Here is a 14,955-nt window from a genome sequence, read left to right on the forward strand (position 1 = left end):
AAACTGAGAACCATAGTGATGGGTATCAAATCAACTAACACCGCTACCTAAACAACTGCAAAGCAAGCCTCCCAAACACCATTTAACCTTTCGAGAATTAATCGAGGGAATGATATGCGAACCACCCTCACATCCCCACCCGTTCCTAGAGCCGGCTACGATAGTGGAGTGAGGAAAGACATGTTGCTTCTACAAAGAGGTGAGATCAAGGAGCCTTCAAGGCTTGGAACCCAGATGAAGCGGAGATGCAAATGATAATAGGTTGGTTGTTGGTTGAGGGGAGTTGTCTTCCGTGGAACCGCCGTCGGGAATGCCGACGGGGCGGGCCGGTGGATGGCCAGTGGCTGACCGGGATCTGGACATTTTCAGTACAAGTCCCTAAGCCACCTGCGTCGGCCTCGTCCGGCGCACCCTGCGATAGTCGGTCAGCATCGCCATTGTCCAGTTGTTGAGGGGATAGCGTAAACTAGGCGCCAAACGTCATGGATGGGTAGCCTTACAATCGCACTGTACGCAAAGCTCCGGGTCAGCCACGCACGGTGTTCGTCCGACGTCAAGGGTCTGGATCGTCAACGCCGAGTCTAACGTACCGCATCCTGGTTTGATCCCTCGTTATGGATCAGGCAGTATCCGCCCTTGCAAACCGAGCAAATGCGCTGGGTGCGCATCATGCAATCCTTGCACTTCCAAGCACGTAAGGTTAGCTGGTGTGCCTTGAGACGACCCCTGTCAGGTAGTTGGATGGGTAGGTCGCTTTACATTCATGCCGCATTCCCAGCAGCTCCTAGATACGTAAGCCTGTGGTAGGTGTCGTCATCAGCACCATATCGAGAAGCCGTCCGTCGGCACGTCACAATCGCCGTGTGAAGAGGGGGAGTGGCAGCCCGCTAGCAAGAGAGCAAGCCCGAGAGGGACGGGAAAACCTTTTGCACTCGGCCGGGCTATCGACTAGACCCCAAGATCCGCGGACGACCACCTCCTGCTGTCGCGCTGGATCGGCCACCTGCAGTTATCCAAGATGATGAGGAACATCCGAGATTGGCCTCACTCCTCAAGCCTTATTTCCTCTGTTTCCTCTGGACTCCCCCTGACCACTCACTCCGACGCCCCAGCCGCCATCACACAGATTCCCTCTCGGATCCTGCACATCGTTTGTCCACTCCCCGTACTGTTTCTCGTCGTGCTGCTGGTGGAACTGGAAACAACGGGATCGCTTACATCGGAATCTGAGACTGGAGAACCACCCGCAGGCGAAGCCGCCCGGGGATCGGTATAGCAGGCTTCGCACCACCAGCGGTGGCAGCCGGCACAGTAGCGCGGACGGATACACTCGAAGCATCTCGGGATGAAGCGTGCCTTCTGCTGCTTTCCTATGGTGTATAGGTTAGGATGGTATGACCCGACAGGCTGGCCAGCCGGACACATGGCGACGCGGATGCTGGCCGAATGCATCGGCGGTGGTGCCAGCAGCGGGAACCGGCTCAGGTCGGACATGGAGCTTTCGCTCGACCGGCGGCCGCCGTATTTGGTCTGTTCCGGACACTCGGAATCCTCGCCCCAGACGGTCCAACCCTCCGGGGCGGAGCCGCACGACGCACAACCTCCCAGACTGTGGGTCGCAACGGCGAAGTGGGTTGATCCACCAACGACCCTGTCCAAAGCCCGTGTGTCAAGGGTTCCCCAAGCGGGCGAGTTGAAGTGGCGCGGCCCAGGGCACAAGACGGCATCGAAGGCAATAACGCCAGCGCATGCCACCAGCGTGTTTGCCCATTCGGGATCAATGCGTGAAGGAAACTGGCTACCGCGGCGCACCCACCACGCTTCGGGCTCGTCGGCGAGCGAGGCGGACAGGGCCTGCTGGCTCCGGTTATTCCAAACCGAAGCAACCGGAGTAGGGCTACCACCCGGAGAAGAACCGGGGGTATCGGGCCTAGGCGCCGGAGCCGGCGTGCAGTCCTGGGGCCCAAAAACGTAGAGTCCCTTCAGACGAGGCATCCCTTCAGGCCTCGACTCGCGGCAGGCGTATTGCAGTGCCCCGCGGAGGGTCTTTTCATTGATGTTCTTGACGCCGCGGATGGACAGGATTCGGATGGAAGAGTTGGGGTCTGTCAAGATGGCGTGGACCAGCTCGGCAGTGACCGAGAGACCGTCAAGGCAGAGGACCTGCACATCCCTCAAAATATCAAGGCGGCGCAGCCGGGAGAAGACATGTAGGATAGGGTCCGAGTAGTACCTGGTCGCGGAGTGGCACCGGTCAGACGCTGGTACAGAGAAGACAAGATGGGAGAACCTACTCGTCCCGCGTTACACTTCTCTCTACATGCACATCATTCCACGATTCCCCATCACCATCGAGGCTGGAAGTTTTCAGATGGGCTGCCTTCACCCGGCTCAAGTCCAAGCGGCGGAATACATTGGGTGTGTTGTAAATCAGAAAGCGGAAGGCCTTCGCGGTGGCCGCAAGATTCAGGACATCGTAACAGGACAAATAAGGTGCCGTCTGAGACAGCACCAAGGAGTTGGCAAGAAGTTTGAAGAGAGGACAACTAGGAAACTCGACCGAAGCGTGTTGGTGCTCGCAAGACTGGGTCATCGTATTCTGCACAGCAGGAGTTTGAGACTTGACCTGGAAGGTAGCCCGGCGTGAAGGTCTCTCGGAGACGGGGTGGCGTGGTGGACAGAGAGCGGGAGAAGGAGAGTTCTGAAGAGCAGAGGAGCAACCCCTCGAGTCTGGGGCCAGGATAAGTTATACGGGCTCGCCAGGCGTGGTACCAGCGCGGAAGCGCGGATCACGGCGCCGGGCTTTCTGCACAAGCAAAGAAGGCCGCGATGGGTGATGGGTGGCATCCGTGTGGGCCAATCGATGAAACATGGGTTGGGGTTCCAACAACGTTGCAGCTCAGGCGGTGGAAGAGCTGGGGGGGTTGTCAACCTTGGCGGCCAGCGACCAGGTTTCCTGCGCGGGGGAACGAGTGGATGGCCAACAGCTGACGCGGGGGGGCGTCATGGCACGCAGCGGCCTGGCCGGGGGAACTCACATCTGGGTCCTGTGTGTAAGTGAGGTGATGCACAGGTGTCCAACCACCCAACGAAGTCTAACAAGTCGAAAATCTGAGGAACAAGTCAAGTTGAACCCCAAGTGGATATCTGGCTTCCACCCCCAGGATATGCCGGAACAAGCAGATCCGCAGTTCAGCGGCGAAGCGGAGTTGCAGAAGGGCCGGTTAGCTTCAGGAGATGGAGCCAGAGAGGAGTTCAGGCTGGGGTTTATCCGGCAAGCTAGCTAGCGCCAGGCAAATGGGCAAGCCGTTTGTCTCTTGAGCGGGCCACGGCTGGCAGGCCCAGGACAGGACACGTTGGTTTTGACTGGCTTGGAGGATGGTGGTGATGGGCCTGCTAGGTTGGCGAGAGTCTGGGGGGGGTGTGTGGCTCGATGTTGTTGATTGTGGGGTTGCACGTCGCAGCTCGATGCATCTCATTTGCGCCTTGAACACGTGTGTGTGTCCAGAAAACGGCCGATGAAGAAATTCGATGGCAGACAGCACCATCCTGGTCCTATCTGATCTGCCGCCTTATCTTATCGCCTCAAGCCGTACCCTTGCCACTAGCCGCCTGAAGAGCAACGGCGTCTCCGTTGACTTTCCACTTCCAAAAGTACGAACAAGCCGGAGGGCTAAAACGATCAGGAAAAGGAATTCAACGTTTACAATGAAAGAAGCCTCATGAGCCGGGGGCTCCGTCGAATTTGTTGAGTTCTTCCCGGACCAGTTCCTTCCAGCCCGTCGGGGCGTACCAGTGATGACAAACGCACGATCCCAATCTGGAAACTCCATCTGACAGAAGCTGACCCCACCATCGCCCAGTCTTGGCAGCGGCGTGGGGCGCGTCCCATGGGAGCTCCGGCCAGGGCAGGTCCAGCCATCGCAGGTCCAAGATCTGTGATTTGTGATCTGCGATCTGGAATCGACAAGAAACATCCCGAGCCGAAGGGGACCATGGACAAAAATACACACTTACGCTCTTCTCCCGCGAGCTTTTTGAAATATCAAAGCCGTGCTGCATCAAGCTAAGGTTCGCATTCTTTCCGCTGGCTACCTACCGTCATGTCGTCATGCAATCTCTAAACTGGCTTCTTTCCCAGACACGCAGCTCACCCACCAAGCATCTCTCACCCAACATGTCCAGCCCACCACCTCTGCGATGGTCGACCTCGTACCGCCTTGCAAACCCCTCGAATCTCGTTGGCAAGGACCTCGGCGGAGACAAGATCCTCCTTCCACCCTCGGCCCTCCAAGAGTTGCTGAACATCGCCCCTGATGCTCTCCCCCATCCCCTTATGTTCCAGCTGGTCAACCAGGCCAACGGAAACGCCGCATACGCCGGGATTCGCGAGTTTTCGTCCGATGAGCACGAAATCGTCCTGAGCCCCCACCTACGCGAAGCCCTCGGGATACGAGATTCGGATACCCTGTCGCCATTGCCCGATGAAAACAGCAACGGCGATGGTCACAGTGAGATACTAGACGCCCCTCGTATCGAAGTCAGGTTCAGGCAGCTCCCGCGAGGCACCTACGCCCGCTTGCGACCCCTCGAAGCTGGTTACGATCCTGATGACTGGCGACCTCTACTTGAGAGACAGCTTCGCAAGGATTTCACTACCCTGACACGAGGGTCAACAATTAAGATCCAAGGAGCAAAGGGGGAGGAGTTTCGTCTGTTGGTCGACAAGTTTGAACCTGACGGGGACGGTATCTGCGTGGTTGACACGGACCTCGAGGTGGATATCGAACCTCTGGACGAGGAACAGGCTCGCGAAACGCAGCGGCAAATAGCTTCCAAGTCGCTGCGAAAGTCTGGGACAGCTTCCGGCAGCTCCGTTGGCCACGCGATAGACATCTGGAAGGATGTTGAAGGGCAGGTTCTCCCTGGGGACTATGTCGACTACGAACTGCCGTCTTGGGAGAAGGCTCGGCCCATCGCCGTTGAGCTGGTGATCCATGATGGTGGAGATGTGGATTTGTTTGTGAGCCCAAAAAGTACCAGGCAACGAGCGCTACCCAGGGAAGATGAGCACGTGTTTGGGGACTTCTCCAACCCTAAGGATGGTACGAAGCGGATCATCATATCCCCAACCAACGACGACCTCAAGGGAGCTGAGGGTCTCTTGATCTCAGTCCACGGGTTCTCCTTGCCTTGGCAGGCCAAGAGCTCATCAACACCATGTCGTTTCACACTCAGAGCGAGGGCCGCTGAGGATAAGGACTCCTCGTCCATATCGACAACAGCTCCCTCGTCGGTGTCGCCCGGGCCCGACGAGGAGCAATGCAAGAACTGCCTGCAAATCGTGCCCAAGCGGACACTTGTCCTGCACGAGAATTTTTGCCTGCGCAACAACATCGTTTGCCAGCTTTGCAAAAATGTCTTCCAAAAGCAGTCCGAAGAGTGGCAAAATCACTGGCACTGTCCATCCCACCCTGAAGCCTGGGGTTCCAGCCCCTCGAGCAAGGCTAAGCACGATTATCTAGAGCATTCACAGCATTCATGTCCAGCCTGCGGGCCCTCCTTCACCTTCCCCTCCCTCCGCGAACTCGCTCACCACCGCACAACCGTCTGCCCAAACAAGCTCATCCTCTGCCAGTTCTGCCACCTCGAAGTGCCGCAAGAAGGCGACCCTTCCGACCTCGCCGCCGTCGCTGAGCGCGCCCTCATGGGGCTCACCGCGCACGAGCTCGCTGACGGGGCCCGTACCACCGACTGCCACTTGTGCGGCGCCATCGTTCGCTTGCGGGACATGCCCGCGCATGTGGCTCATCATGAGTTGGATAAAGTGTCGAGGAAGAAACCGACTCTTTGCAGAGTTGAGTTATGTGGGCGGGTCGTCAACCTGTCTGCTCTCCCTGGCGTGAAAGGTGGGAACGGAGGGGGGAGTAGGACGGTGATCCAAGACCCCGGTAACGACCTCGGCCTCTGCGCCATGTGCTTCGCGCCGCTGTTCGTGGCCATGCACGACCCCGACGGTCGGGCGATGCGCCGCCGCATCGAGAGGCGGTACGTGACGCAGCTGATCAAAGGATGTGGGAAAGAATGGTGCAAAAATGAGTGGTGCAAGACAGGCCGCGCCAACAAAGGGTTGGAAGAACGGGGCACGACGGTGGCTCAGGCGCTGGGGATGATCAAACCCCTCTTGGAGGAAATTGGAGCTCATGGAAAGGAGATGCACTTTTGCGTGGAAGAAAGGGCACAAAAGAGGAGAGAGCAGGCTGAGAGGATTGCAATGGAGGGTGTGTATGAGCTGGAGTGGTGCGTGGCGGCTTTGGAAGTGGAGGATGGGGATGTGCCCAGGGCAAGGACTTGGTTGGAGAATTGGGCGCCCACGAGGTTTGCTACCTCTGGCCGGTAATGGCGACATTATGCTTTGCATTCTTGTATAGACGGGCATTGGCGAGTCGTGAGGTTTGTATGATGCGCAATGACAGTACCATGATGATACCCTCTTTCAAAACAACATGTCTCACCCAATAGACACGGAAGACACGGGTGGATGTAGGGAAAAGATATAGACCTTCAGCATTGGCTACTTGAATAGACCGTCCATTTGCCATGTCCAGTTCACTCAGGCTCTCCCCGGCATCATCACCAACCTTGTTTCCTTGTCAGAACCTCCTAATCCTCTCCCCCAGAATGCCGTCCTCCTCACTTAGAGCCCATCCGTTTTCCAAGCCGACTTAATGGTTCTATGACAGGACATAGTCAGCCGAAGCTGTGGAAGTCTGGTAGGTAGTCAGAGGACATAAGGGGAGCTTACGCAGCAGGAGCAGCCAGAACAGTGGCTCTTGCAGCTGCAGGAAGCGCAAGCGCAGGGTTCCATGGTGATGGCTTGAATATTGTACTGGTTTGGTTGGGAGATTGGTGGTTTCTTCGCGGATGATGGTTGAAAGTCAATACAAGAGTCTGCTGGAGAAAGAAAGCGAGATAGAAGGTGGGCGGCAAACTGTCCTCTTATAGACACAATCTTTCTCTCACTCTTTCTCCTCTCAATGCCTTCATTCATCACTCAACGAGAAATATACCACTTATCCTCATAGAGGAGCATTTCTTCGCATCAACCATCCTCCCCAAACGGATGCCGTCTTAGTGGTGGATTCGTGACCGGTCCCCGTAGTACAACCACCCCGTCATTGAACCTCCGATTATCATATGTCTCGGGCTTCCATTGTTCTGTCCACTTGTTGCAACCTCATCCCGATCTGGGGCTTCGGGGGTGCAATCGGAGGGCCGCCCCACGTCGTGGTTGGTTGACATCCCGCTTCCGGATCGGGGTCTGCGTCTCTGCTCGGCCTGGACAACCCCGCGGCTGGCTGGGTCTGCGGTAACTGTGATGCCGGTGAGCGAATCCTGAGTCGGTTCAAGTGCCAGCCAGACAGGGCTCAACATAGGTAGGTCGAGGCGGGTATTCGATGCCGGATAATTCCAGTGTCCGTTTCGATTTCCAACTACCAGGCTGATTGGCAGGTCTGGTGTCAAGTACCTGAGTCATGGTGTCGTGTATTCGGTCATCACTCAACAAGGCATTGTCCCTGTCGATACCGCTTGGACGCCGTAAGTGTGGTGATCGTCGAAACGTAGCAGACGCCATTAGGAATCGAGTCCGGGTCTCAAGTAGTTGTGATAGAGAAATGTTGGAATCTCAAAGTGTGAGAGAATCGATATAGTGTGCTGCAGCAAATAGCCCGCAATCCCAACTGCACAGGTTTGGAGGTATGAAGAGCCATATGTCGAAGACGGCACGCCGCATAGAAAGCGGAAGCACAACATCTGCGCCTGACTATATCTGGCACCAAGTTCGACAGGAAAATGGGTAACTTGCCACAAGGTCGAGATTCCTGAGCCACACACCCAGAGGTAGATCACCCTGTGATTTATGGCGTGGCGAATCTTATATCAACTCAGGCCGGGTTTCTGATGGCCGTACGTCGCGCTTGGGTCTCGTAACAAAACGGCAAGTGTTGGGGCCTCAAGATGGGGCAAATTCGCAGATGAAGGCTGTCTTCAGTATCCCATGCTCATATTCCCAACCTGGGTAGTTTCAGCTTCCAGTCGTCCCTGATGCTGTCCATCAGAGAAACAATGCCAGAATGTGACCCTGGGCCCAACCCACAAATTTCAATACCTTGCTTGAACTATCCATGTCTGAGACCGAAATCTGCTATCGAGAGCCGACCCAGGGACCCGATAAACGGTCTGCCAGGAATGGTCAGGATCATTATCCCAAGAACGCGGGGAAAGACATAGGGCTGTCCAGGTCCAAGGAGAGCCCCGCTCAAGAGATGAACAGATGCCGAGGCAGAGGGATGGGTGACGTTGAGGAGCCCGGAAAGACTACCTTTATCCGCATAGGATTGGAGGATGTGGATATCGTTTCTGTACTGAAGCGGGGAAGGCTCCAGTCTGGCTTTGAGATCTCGACAGATCTATGGCGAGAAGGCCGAAGACCATAGACCTACTACGGCTCAGAATCCGAAATCCGAGGCATGTTGTCCTTCAACTACCCGGTGCAAGAGGGGACCGTTAAGACATGTGGATCTGGGGCATAGCCGTTGAATAAGTGCGGAGAAATTAGTGGTCAGGACGAGGCTGCCATGAGGTTAACGTGGGAGGTTGGAGATGCAAAGGCAGCGGTCGGCTTGCTTGCATAAAGCCTCTCTGCACCCAAGGTACATATCTCGTCGTCGGTGTGCGAGGGCACTTGTTGCTGCCAAGGACGGGAGGGTCGGGGATCGGCGCTGAAGCTCCCGGCCAAGCCGATCTGACATGGGACGGTTGCGACACCCGAGGCAGGGTTGCAGTTCTGTATCGTGTCAAAATTCTATGGGCATGGTCACTTCTTCGACGAGAAACCCATCGACCGGACACAATACCATCCAGCGTTTTCACAGTACATCACCTACAATTTGCCATGTCCACCTCATGTGGACTCATTGCCAGATCTGCCATTTGTGATCCCCGACGCACCAGCGGCCGGACTTTGCTGATGTCGGCCCGCCGGGATTCGGCGTGTGTGAAACCCTGTTATCTCCGGTGCTCGTGAATCCCAGGATGGCCTGGGAAAGCGAAACCGAAGTGCATTGAGACGAACTGCCACGCTGCGATGATTGGCTGCGGTGAGCAATTCAAGATCGTCGGATCCATCAGGCTCAAAAATCTCTGGGAAATCCGCTCCAAAAGTCACAGCCCGGCCGCTCATTCTTGTAGCGAATGAGTGAAGAACGTGATGGAAAAGACGGAGAAAAGAAGTTGGAGGGAAAACGTAACGCAGCTTGGCATTGCCACCGTAAACTGTATCGTACACTAGGTCTAGCGACACTTCATTCACCGCACCATTTTATCCTCTGCATGAGACGATTCTCTGCTTTTGTTGTCTCAATTTCCAATCCTGGACATTCCAGCATTCCCCTGGACTTCACGATGGACCTCGGTTCTTGGCTACGGGTGGCGCCGTGAGCCCACATTCAGGGGTCTTGTTCCCAGCGTGTTTGGGCCATCACAAGAAACCGCTTTTCTGCTCGTTTTCGGTTGGCTTGGCCGAGGCATTGCGTTTCCCTATCATGGCAGTGGGGATGTTCCAGGGGATTTCGGGGTTGCAGAAATGCCCGCGTCACAGGGCGTCCCGACGCCCAGGCTAGAAATAGAAAGCCGATGACACCTTCTATGCTCCTCGAGTCCATCTGATACTCCTGCAAGCCAAGATTCACTCCAGATCCCCGGTGGCTGACGACATCTTGTCACCAAGTTAGTTACCACCATGGCGGACAGCTCACCATCCAAGCTGGCATTTGTCGACCAAAAGCCTGACCGTTCAGATGTCGACCTCGAGAAGGGTGTGTCTGAAACCAATTCCGACTTCGAGGCTGCCACAATTGTCCCCGAGGACTCACAACCCGTGACCCGAGATGGCTCCGGTTCCGACTCTGAGAAGAAGGGCGATGAGACGTCCAACGAGAAGGACCCCAACATTGTCTCGTGGGATGGACCCAACGATCCCCTGAACCCCATGAACTGGCCCATGAAGAAGAAATGGCTCAACATCGCCGTTCTCTCCGTCATGACCCTCATCACGTTCGTCCGCCCCCGTGCGCCCTGTTTCGTCCTGTGTCTGCGACTGACACTGAAAATAGACCTCTGGGCTCCTCCATGTTTGCGCCAGGCATCCCCGGGATTCTTGACGAGTTCAATGAGAAATCTACTACCACCGCCACCTTCATCCTGTCCATTTACATCCTCGGCTTCGCCTTCGGTCCTCTCATCGTGGCCCCAATGAGCGAAATCTACGGCCGCTCCCTAATGTACAACCTTGGCAACCTCTTCTTCACCATCTTCAGTATCTGCACCGCATTGAGCAACAGCATCGGCATGATGATGGCATTTCGCTTCCTCATGGGTCTGGCTGGTTGCATCCCCATCACCATCGGCAGCGGTAGCATCGCCGACATGATGCCAATCGAGATGCGCGGCCGAGCCATGGCCGCCTGGGCGTTGGGTCCTCTGCTGGGCCCCTGCATCGGCCCCGTTGCCGGCGGCTACCTGATTCGCGCCGCCGGTTGGAAATGGGTTTACTGGCTCATCGCCATTCTTGCCGGTCTTATTACCATCTTTACCTTCTTCACCCTCAAAGAGTCATATGCTCCCGTCATTCTCGAGAGGAAGGCTGCCCGCTTGCGCAAGGAGACGGGTAACCCGAAGCTGCGCAGCGCCCTGGCCGGAAGGGACATGTCGCCTGGCGACAAGATCAAGGACGCCATTGTAAGGCCGCTCAAGATCCTTGTCTTTTCTCCTATCGTCACCCTCATGTCAATTTATGTTGCCATTGTTTGTAAGTCATCTTGACGATTCCGCATGAGACACTCCTGCATCGGTCCCCGAGCTAACATGGCCCACAGACGGTGTCCTCTACCTTCTCTTCTCCACTTTCGGTATGGTTTTTCCCCTCTACTATGGTTTCAACGAAGGCGAAAGCGGCCTTGTCTTCCTCCCCTCCGGCATTGGCATGGGTCTTGGCATTGTCATCTTCGGTGCCGCCTCAGACAGGCTGGTCAAGAGCAAGATGGACGCGGGCAATGGGTCACACCGTCCCGAGATCCGTTTGACTCCATGGTTCACCATTCCCGCTGGGATCACCATTCCTATCGGCCTCTTCATCTACGGTTGGACCATTTACTATCACACGCACTGGATTGTGCCCATGATTGGACTTGTCATCTTTGCATTTGGTCTTATGGGCGTCATGGTATGTCGCTGGTCCTTGCTCCAACTAGAGCTCAAGTCTCAATTGACGGAGATATACTGACTCATTACCCATTAGATGTGCATCCAAAACTACCTCCTCGACGTCTACCCCCGGGCGGCCGCCTCTGTTACGGCGGCGCTGGCCGTCCTCCGTTCTCTGGCCGGTGCTCTGCTCCCCCTTTGTGCCCTTGACATGTACAAGGCGCTGAAGATGGGATGGGGCAACTCCCTTCTCGGCTTTGTTTCCCTGGGCCTGGTGCCGATTCCTTTGCTCTTCTACATTTTCGGCCCTCGTCTGGTGAAAAGGTTCCCGCTCAATCTGTAACGACATGGTTGATACTTTTATTTCTTGGATTATACATTTGCCTCTCGCGGCAGCATAGTTCCACGGCGTTTTGGATGGGGAAAACGGGTCTTGATGGCTTTCATAGAGATACCAGGCATGGACGATAGATAGAAACAGGCATGTTTGGGTTGTGGGTGTATATTAATAAGCATTTCCCCGCCTACGAATGTTTTTGGAGATGAGCTTTGACCGTCTACATAATAATACCACCTAATTCTACGTCTTTGATGACTTCGCCTTAAGTCTTCTCCCGTCTACCCCCCAAAAGGATGTCTGAGGCATTGGCAAAAGCAAAAGGTAAGGCCGATCGAGATGGGACTCGAACCCACAACCTCAGTCTTGATACTCCTAAAGGTAGGAGGACCACACGCTACCATTGCGCCACTCGACCTTGGAAACATTTCGTCAAAAAAAGCAACCTATTGATGGGTTTCCTACCGGCTCTTTGCTCCGCTTCCCCACAACCTTGCCACAACGGATCCGTCCGGTTTTTCCACTTGTTCAACACGGGTGGACCACTTAGACCTCCGTACGCCTGTGGGTCTCCAACCAATCGGAAACCACACACGATGGTCCATCGGGTATGGTGTAGCGGTAACATCGTTGACTCTCAACTGTTCCAACAGTTGACTGCTCTCTCAACAGCCCCGGGTTCGACTCCCGGTATCCGAGTCACTCTTTTTTTGCCTTTTATCGACTTTGTGCTCTTTCAATTTGTATCGCAACAAAGATACTCTTTTTTCTGGCGTTACTTTGCATTTTTGTTACTTATCAATTCTCTCGGGTACAATATAGGTAACATCAAATCGTTCAAACGTGCTACTTCTTCCGTACAGCAGAGTTGAACAACTTCATCCAACATTTCCGAGTACACCCCCTTTACCATAATCCCTTCTCTCCCCCGTCAAATTCAAACATACTCGAAACACAACAACGGCCCGCGGATATCCATCACATCAGCAATCGTCGCATCCGGAACCACCCCGTACATGTGCAAAATATGTGACAGAGTCGTCTCACTGCCCGGATCGCCCTCCGGGTCGGGTGAGTCCGCAGGAGGAATCATCGCATCCGGTGGGACATTACGCCACGGGTCGCTGCCGCCTCCTCCAGGTGCACCACCTGGGAATCCTGGGAAAGTTCCGTTGCCACCAGGCCAGCCTGGGAATGGGTTTGTGCCGTTGCCACCTGGGAAGCCGCCGCCGGGGAAGCCGCCGCCAAACCCACGGGGAATGTTTGGCCCGCTGATGTCGGTCAGGCGTTTCTCCAGGTCGAGAGCTTGCCAGTCCCACCAGATCTTGTCGAGCCATGTGTGATGGAGGTAGAAGAGGGGGTCACCGGGCGAGGCGATGGGGTCCAGCATCTAGAAAATAGGCGCCAGTCAGTCAGCCAACAATAAAACAGGCCAAAGACATGACTGGCGAAAGAAGAAACAAAACTCACCTTGCCTCCAACACCTCCATGGCCACCACTATGCGGCGCCCCCTCAGCACAGGGCCAGAATTGAGCAAACGTGGTGTGCCGGTAGCACGCGTCAATATAACTGCGCGCCGCCTGGCGACTCATGTTTTCGTTGACAAAACGGTAGATGCAATGGTCCTGTCCGACGCGGTACCCTGGTCCCAGGGAGTTGGTGAAGTTGACAAACGGGCCGTCAACAATGCACCCCTGCTCGCCGACGCCATTCCCACCGAACCCGGTTTCGGGGTCGAGGAGAACCGAGTTGATGAAATTGCCTGCGTCCCGGGCTTCGTCCCAGTACCTAGTGATGGAAGTGTTAACATGTCAAAGCTAGTGCCTGAAAGTTAGAGACTTTCTCAAGTTATACTTACGGCTGAGCTCCCTCATAGCCGCACTCTTCACGAAGCACTTTCTCATGAGCCCACATAAGCAGGCGGTGGAACGGCAGGAAGGCGCCCTATTATCCAGTGTTGCAAGACCTGTCAGCGGCTGCTTCAGGGGGGCGGAGAGGATGGATTGTGGAGACACATACCACGTTGTGCACGATCCTTGCTTGAATTTGGTGAGTAGCCTGCAACTCTTCGAACCGGTTCTTCGCGCCCGGAAGGCCGAGGGTTGCCGGCTTGTTCATCAAGCAGAGCTCGGCATCGATGTATGCCTTCTTCTCTTCGTTGGTGAAAGTGTGCCTGTTGCGGGTTGCATGAGATCGGTGTTCCGTGGTTCGTAGAGGCCATAATCAGATGTGGTATAGTCCTTACCATGCCTTTCGCTGCAGGAGCGTTTTGCAAGTTCCATCGCGGGCTTGTGGTTCACGGGCCCGGACCACGCCGGCGGTCACGGAGCTACCGGCAGACAGTAGGACTAACAGCGAAGGGAGCAACATGGTGTGCGATAGCAACGACTTGGACCAGGCGTGTGTTGGAAACCATAGAATCTCAGGACTAAGGATACCAGAGGCGTTTCTCCTCTCACATATTATATGTCTTCAATTGGCGCCCGATGAGGTAGAGGCCGGCTATGAAAACCGGGTAGTCTGCATTGGGACATGACGATTACATGCCCCCGGAGATCCCATCTTAGCTAGGGAGGTACGCGTGGAGCACTATGCAGATAAATTGAGCCGGGGAAGTAATATACAATTTGCCATGGTGTTTAGCCACCTTCCGGTTTGTCCACATCCCCGGGCCCAGTCCACCGGCTGCGTCCTTGAAGTTGCTACACCATTGGAGGGGCAATGACTGGAAACTCATGGCCGTAGCCTCAAATCTCTTGGTATTTTGGAAGGGACGGCAGATTGAAGCGGGTCGGGGTCTGTGAGGTTGCACCAATCTCTTCAACTCCCGAACCCCAGAGCCGGATGTTGTAATTCCTCCCCGGACCAAGCTAGGTGGTTCCCATCTCAGCCTCCCATTCGCTGTGACTGCAATTCCTAGATTACGTTGCCCTGTTGCATGCGAAACGCTCACAATATAGATTTGCATTTTGGATCTGTCCCTGAGTGGTTCTGCCGTCTCATCACCGTGCAGTGTATCCGGAAGACTTCTAAAAGGGATGCTTGGCCGCTTAAGCGAGGTAGAACAGGCTTGAACTGCGCAACATTACTATCAACAAGAATTCTCGATTCCGGGATTGATGGGATTTCTTGCGCTGTTGGCACTCTGCCAGAAAATCTACATGTGGTTGTTCAGGTTCTCCATTCGCTGGCCTGCACTAAACCCGGAGACAGGCGCATGTTTGAGGAATACGCGGATAACGACGACGGTATGCCAGCGCCTCAGGTGAAAATCAGCGTCGGCTCAAATTTGTTGATCTCAACGTTCTCTAGGCAAAAGAGCAAGTAATGTGCCTTATCTGGCTGCCACCCC

General features: G+C 55.2%; 4 protein-coding genes and 2 non-coding genes across 6 annotated transcripts; 3 read left to right on the top strand and 3 right to left on the bottom strand.

Moving 5' to 3' along the window:
• Window positions 1-365: 365 nt before the first annotated feature.
• On the bottom strand, window positions 366-2,593 carry VTJ04DRAFT_6963 (uncharacterized protein; the record flags this gene model as incomplete). The annotated part of the gene is made up of 6 exons (XM_069365240.1): window positions 366-412; window positions 501-507; window positions 591-683; window positions 760-798; window positions 1,219-2,233; window positions 2,295-2,593. The coding sequence occupies 6 exons, from the start codon at window positions 2,591-2,593 to the stop codon at window positions 366-368; spliced, it is 1,500 nt and encodes a 499-aa protein (XP_069218987.1).
• A 1,584-nt stretch (window positions 2,594-4,177) lies between these two features.
• VTJ04DRAFT_6964 (uncharacterized protein) lies at window positions 4,178-6,400 on the top strand (the record flags this gene model as incomplete). The annotated part of the gene is made up of 1 exon (XM_069365241.1): window positions 4,178-6,400. The coding sequence occupies one exon, from the start codon at window positions 4,178-4,180 to the stop codon at window positions 6,398-6,400; it is 2,223 nt and encodes a 740-aa protein (XP_069218988.1).
• Window positions 6,401-9,802: 3,402 nt separating this feature from the next.
• On the top strand, window positions 9,803-11,608 carry VTJ04DRAFT_6965 (uncharacterized protein; the record flags this gene model as incomplete). The annotated part of the gene is made up of 4 exons (XM_069365242.1): window positions 9,803-10,116; window positions 10,176-10,870; window positions 10,938-11,284; window positions 11,360-11,608. 4 exons carry the CDS (start codon window positions 9,803-9,805, stop codon window positions 11,606-11,608), a joined length of 1,605 nt encoding a protein of 534 aa, XP_069218989.1.
• A 325-nt stretch (window positions 11,609-11,933) lies between these two features.
• On the bottom strand, window positions 11,934-12,020 carry VTJ04DRAFT_t82. Its single transcript has one exon. It is a non-coding gene; the product is annotated as a tRNA-Arg (tRNA).
• Window positions 12,021-12,206: 186 nt separating this feature from the next.
• Window positions 12,207-12,301, top strand: VTJ04DRAFT_t80. Its single transcript has one exon. It is a non-coding gene; the product is annotated as a tRNA-Glu (tRNA).
• A 238-nt stretch (window positions 12,302-12,539) lies between these two features.
• Window positions 12,540-13,973, bottom strand: VTJ04DRAFT_6966 (uncharacterized protein; the record flags this gene model as incomplete). The annotated part of the gene is made up of 5 exons (XM_069365243.1): window positions 12,540-12,992; window positions 13,073-13,391; window positions 13,462-13,547; window positions 13,623-13,776; window positions 13,849-13,973. 5 exons carry the CDS (start codon window positions 13,971-13,973, stop codon window positions 12,540-12,542), a joined length of 1,137 nt encoding a protein of 378 aa, XP_069218990.1.
• Window positions 13,974-14,955: the final 982 nt, after the last annotated feature.

This window comes from Mycothermus thermophilus (assembly GCF_041956435.1).
Source record: "Mycothermus thermophilus strain CBS 625.91 unplaced genomic scaffold VTJ04scaffold_4, whole genome shotgun sequence".
In the NCBI taxonomy this organism is placed as follows: domain Eukaryota; kingdom Fungi; phylum Ascomycota; class Sordariomycetes; order Sordariales; family Chaetomiaceae; genus Mycothermus; species Mycothermus thermophilus.